Source organism: Miscanthus floridulus, unplaced genomic scaffold, assembly GCF_019320115.1.
Source record: "Miscanthus floridulus cultivar M001 unplaced genomic scaffold, ASM1932011v1 fs_498_1_2, whole genome shotgun sequence".
Lineage (NCBI taxonomy): Eukaryota > Viridiplantae > Streptophyta > Magnoliopsida > Poales > Poaceae > Miscanthus > Miscanthus floridulus.
Genome location: NW_027096835.1, coordinates 1 through 5,924, shown reverse-complemented (window position 1 = coordinate 5,924; position 5,924 = coordinate 1). Strand labels below are relative to the sequence as shown.

At 43.5% G+C, this 5,924-nt stretch overlaps 1 protein-coding gene across 1 annotated transcript; it reads left to right on the top strand.

Annotated features, from left to right (window-relative positions):
• Positions 1-5,034: 5,034 nt before the first annotated feature.
• On the top strand, positions 5,035-5,918 carry LOC136531983 (uncharacterized; the record flags this gene model as incomplete). The annotated part of the gene is made up of 3 exons (XM_066524627.1): positions 5,035-5,394; positions 5,665-5,754; positions 5,858-5,918. Coding segments are annotated over exons 1-3 (477 nt in total), but the record flags the coding sequence as incomplete, so codon positions are not given.
• Positions 5,919-5,924: the final 6 nt, after the last annotated feature.

Below are 5,924 nucleotides of genomic sequence, written 5' to 3'. Positions count from 1 at the left end.
TTGTGTTAATCATCAGATCGCTTCTCTTTTTTTTTTTTTTGAGCGTAAACCGTGTGAACTGCTTTAATTTTGTGTTGCATATTTTTGTACCTGTTATTATTACAATCGTCGCTGCCCTGTCCTTGTAATAACAAGTAAAATATTTCTTGTTGAATTGCAATTTTACATTTTTTTACAGCATCTCCAAGTGTTTGTTTGGTAAAAAAAAAAAGACTCCCAAAAGTTGTAATTTAGGCCTAAGAAACTATTGGAACAAAGAAAAACATCATCCTCCCCCAACTTGGTGAATGTGCCCGTGGTCCTATCTGTTTTGGTGATTGAAAGGACAACACAAGTTTAGGACAAACATGTGTGCTAAAGATTCATTAGACATGTCATAATAGGTCACAGGGATGCAAATTTAAAGTTTGATCAAGATCAAAGTTGAAACAGAGAAGAAACGACGAAGATTCCCTAAAGTTTCCTGCTAGAGCATTCACTAGATCACTAGATCACTTGATCCAATAAGTCGGCCATGGAAGACATAGGCCAGACTAGATGATACAGTGAGAAGACAGTCACCGGCCGGCAGATCATCAGAGAGATGACACAGTTGAAGTTCTCGAAGATCAAGGACATCAGATGAAAATGGTGTAGCTTAAGACCAACCCGGTGGATCATCTGGTGAAGATAAGAGACGTGGCCTACAGGCCAGAAATCAGCAGTTCACTGGTGTTAATGATGATTCAGCAATTTATTTTGAAATGCTTGCCCCAATGAATATTGTTGCGATGACGGGATGGTGGCTCCAACAGACATGAACAATGTTATGACGAATCTGGTTGGGGGGGGGGGGGGGGGGGGGGGGGGGGGGGGTGGACACTGATCTTATCAAGCCGGCCAAAGAATTGAATGGTTACTTTGATCTGGCTTCAGCGAAAATCACACAGCCATGGGATTTGAGCTAAGGAATTGATTGGTGATAAGCTCATATTTGTGTGGAATTCGTGCGAGTTGATTTAGCGGGGAACATTCAGAAAAACTTTTTTGAAAAAAAAATATTTTCAAGCTAAATGATTACAATGGGAAAAAAACTAAGTACCTACGCTATTTGCGCGAGTTATCTTGCTAGTTATATATTGTGCATGCTCACTTCACTATTTGGTAAATAAACCATGCACAATGGCACGATCCATACACAATGTGTGTAAATAAACTACGTCTATCTGGCCAGACCGACCTGATCAGACATTCGAGCTAGTAGCTGCACAAAAAACACCGCCATGGTCCATGTGGAATAACTATGATTGTCGAGGTCTATTTTCTGTGTCAAAGTCTTCAGCACCAGGTGCAAACAAACATATCCAGGCAACAGCCGTAGAAAATAAAGCACCTTCCGACTCCCAGCTACCTTGAGGGTACGTTGAGGTCTGGCCAATTGGACGCCACAACGTTGAAACGAAGAGGATTAAATTGCGTCACAAGTCAGCCACTGAGCTGTTCCTCCCATGTTCTTGCTGAATTTCCCTAAACAACTCGACCACACCCATTTTATATGCCATTCTTCCAACCACAGGATGTTCCGACAGCAGAGCTCCTCCTCGAACGTACTATAAATAGCGAATTAAATTGGGTGGACCCTACGTCCAAACATCTTCTATGCACCCCCCATGGTGGATGAACGACACGAAGTTGTGTTTTCCATTAATTGATCTTGGGTTTAAATACACAGTGAAACTTCGCCTTGGCAAGGAGGACATCCGTTCGATGAAGCCTATTCCCAAACAGATGCGTCTCTTCTCTCTTGCTGGCAATGTCATTGGATGGAAAGGCACCGGGTTTTCTCAATCTACTTGATTACTAACTCCCCTAAATAACCTTAATCTTGTTTTTTGAAAACCCCTTTATTAGTTAGATAAGAGATTTGAGTTTTCTTAATCGGGAATAATTGCTCTAAACATCCCTCATTTCCTCAGATGTTAGATTTATTGTCAAGGAATCATATGTGCAGCAATGGTTACACTATCAATATAGATATGTTAAAACGTTTTTAGTTAAGATATATAGATATATCAAACAGTACTACAGGGCCCTCATCATTGACGGTTTGTAACCCATTTTCATCGCCTAGTTTCGTGCTTCATCATCGATGAAAGTGTACGGTGATAAGGAACTTCATTACATCTATTTTTCAAACCAGTGGTAAAAATCTAATATTTTCTGAAAAAATACTCAAGCCCACCCACACTCTCATCGAGCCCCCCCCCCCCCCCCCCCCCCCCCGGGTCGATCGCTTGGATCTAACAGAGAGCCACCGATCTGAGTAGAGGAGAGGAGACGGAGGTCACATAGATCTAGCTAACGGAGTGAGGGGGCAGACGGGCAGAGGCGAAGATGCGTGTGGGGGCTGTGACAGAGGAGATGTGTGGATGTTTGAGGGAGAGATAAACCCTAGATGCGTTTTATATATGTATATATTTTCCCCATTGGTTCCATTACAAACATGCATAAACATATATGCTTAATGGTTATTTAAACTTTTTTAATAGAATGTTTTAATAATTTACATGAAGATTTGAGGAGAATAATTTATTTTTTAATGATGACTGAAGTGGCAGTTTAGATGCAAATTTAAGGAGTTGTGTAGATTATCTATCATATTAGCATGTGGATAATTGTAAATTTAGGTGGCATAGGCGCATAATTTGAATATAGTATTATGGGTTTACGATGTTCGAAATTAAAATAGAAAGATACAATGGTCATTATTATCAATGTTGATTATAGTCTATTGAATTGATGACTAAGTATTTTTATTTTTGTTAGAATTTTTAGGGTTTTTCTTTTCTTGTCTAGACGGCCTCACGAGGATTAACGTGGAGGCACCATAAAAAACATATAGTTATAATGTATAAGAATTATCTTTTTTTCTAGCGTGATATGTATTTAATTGAAACATAAGGCTAAGTTATTATATAAACTATTGTTGTATCCTTTCATGTGAATTTGGTTTTATATGCAATCAGTCCATAAACTACTCGATGTGTATGCATGATAAGCTCGCTAGAAGAGCAACCACAATTGATTAGGCTGTACTTATGAGAAGTTGGTCACAAGTAGAAAAAAGCATGGTCAACGGTGATGGGTAGAGTGATAGTAGCTCTCTGGCGTTGGTGACGATTCTAGAATTTATTCTAGGAGGATTTAGGTGCCAATGGATGTTGGCGACTACTTGAGGCAACAATGGATTCGTTGAATTTAGGGATAAAAACGGATCGGATACGGACGGATATCACCGATATTATATTTGTTTTTATATTTCTATCCGGATTCAGATTCGAATACGGATAGTGTCAACTATGTCGGATAGGATACAATTGGATATCGACATCATAAATATACGATTTGAGTATTCGGATACGGATACGGTATCGGATGTTGGATATCCGGACTCGGATACGGACAAATCTCAATCTCTCTAAACGGATTCGGTTTCGAATACGGTCAGAAAATATCCGTACCGTTTTCATCCCTAGTTGAATTAGCAATGTTATGTTATGTTAAAAAATCATTAATGCTCTACCACGGGTGTCTGTTCCACGTCGGTTAATCCGGACGCGGCTAGCTAGGCTGCGGATCGGTCCACATGCCTGTTCCTTCAGTCGGCATACATAGTTTCTCCAAAAAATAATAATAAAAAGAAAAAAGAGTGACATCTTATTTTCTCCGTTCGCATCGGCTCCATCGCACCACCTGCCCTTCGGTCGCTTACGCACGAGCTCTGCTAACGTCCGCGTCTCCATATGCACGAGCGTCGAGCGCCACTGCTAGCCGCGTACGCACGAGCTCCACCACCGGCCACGATGCGCCACCCGCCCGTGGTGAGGGAGACCGTGCCGCCTCCACCACGGGGCCGGACGCCTGGTCGGCGGCTAGAAAGACCTCCGCCCCCACCTGTCCAGCTCGCTGCGGTCGGGTGTGGAGCTCGCCCACGTGCAGCTCACGGTAGCTCGAACAGAGCCCGTTCACGCACATCTCGCGCCTGCCTACCCAGTTCGTTGTGGCTGGGAGGGAGTTGCCCGCGTACAGCCCTCGACGGTCGAGATAGAACTCCACACGTCAACAAGGATCCATTCTCCCAAGTAGCAAGGAGATGTTGCGTTGAAACTGCATGTTGCAAGCGTCTATCAAGTGTTTCAAATGTTCCAGAGCTATGTTGCAAGTGTTTTATATCGATGTTGCAAATGTAGATCGAGATGTTGCACATGTTGCAATGGTGTTTTCAAGTGTATGTCACAAATGTTTCATCTATTTCAGATGTATGTTGCAAGTGTTTCATCTGGATGTTACAAAAGTAGATCTGGATGTTGCATATACATGCATGTTACAAGCGTATATTGTAAATGTTTTATCTGGATGTTACGTATGTTTTGCATTGGCTACAAACGTGTTTTCTTGTTGCAAGTGTTTCAATTGTTTTATACGTATGTTACAAGTGTTTTATCTAGATATTGTAAAAGTAGATCCTGGTATTGCACATGCTGGGTCCCCTGTATGCGTGTGGGTATGGAGGGGGCGCCACGATGTGAGCGTGGGACACGAAGCGCGCGGGACACAGAGTGGCGCGGGCCCTCACGTGATGCAGGCGCAATAGGCGCGAGTGTCCGGTCCAAACTTCCGGGCGTTATATGTTCCGTAAAAAAATATTTATTGCTTTTGTCACTATAACTCAAAGTCTCAATAAAAAACATAACCGAGAATTATAATCTTGTCACGATAATAAATAAATATTTATATTAAAATATACAATCAAATAATAAGACAAACTATTCGAGAAACTTAAAAACGAGCATAAATATTATTTGTTTGCACAATTTTTTTTAAGCTGTGTTTGCACAAATTTGATACTTAGCGTGTTTACACAAATAACCTGCTGCACACGGGCTGCTGAAAGCGCCATGGGTCCAAATTGCCCAAATTACTATTGGGCTGATCCAAGCCCCAATACGGCCCATACATTGGATCCCTTCCTCGCCCTCTTCCTCGTATCCACTCGCGAAAATAGCCAGAGCACATTCCCACACCTCCCATGGCGATCCATCCCCGGATCACCGGCGGCCGCAGGCAGCCGCTGCCGCTACCCCTGAAGAGGGCCCTCCTGGCCGCTATCACTGTCGCGGCTGCTCTCTCCATCCTGTGCATCCTGTCCTTCACTGACACGCTGACCTTCACGGACACGCTGTCCTTCCTGGGGTTCCGGCCCCGCGACGTCGACAAGAGGGACGGCAACCGGAGGTACCTTTACTGGGGAAGCCGCGTCGACTGCCCCGGCAAGCACTGCGGCTCCTGCGCGGGCCTCGGGCACCAGGAGTCCAGCCTCCGCTGCGCCCTCGAGGAGGCCCTCTTCCTCGACAGGTAATTTGGTGTCGTCGCTTCGCCCCCCTCCTTCTCTTCTCCCGCGTTGATTGAGGTCGCTAGGTGGCCCTTGGCGTCTAGAAATGGATTCCGGTGGTTAAAGATGGTCATGTCGATTGAATTCCAAATTGCATCGATCTTCTATGTTGTTAGAAGATAGGAAGCACCAAAGCACATTGGATGAAAACTCTGTTGTATTTCAAGTTCTCAATTTCACCAATTTGCGTGCAATGTGGAATTATGCTAATGTGCAATGGCCCCATTCTGCAGGGTGCTTGTCATGCCCGCAAAGATGTGCCTCAATTCAGTGCACAATACAAAGGGGGTCCTTCAATCAAGCAATGCGACTTCACAACAAAGGTGTTGCTTCTTAAGCACCAGACCTACATATGCTTATGCACACTGTTATTTTTTTGTCAAGTTGAAAAGATTCTGATAATGCTTACACTTCATGTCTTCGCAGGTGGGAAATGGGTTCTTGTGCAATGGAATCTTTATATGATATCGACCTCATATCAAGAACTGTACCT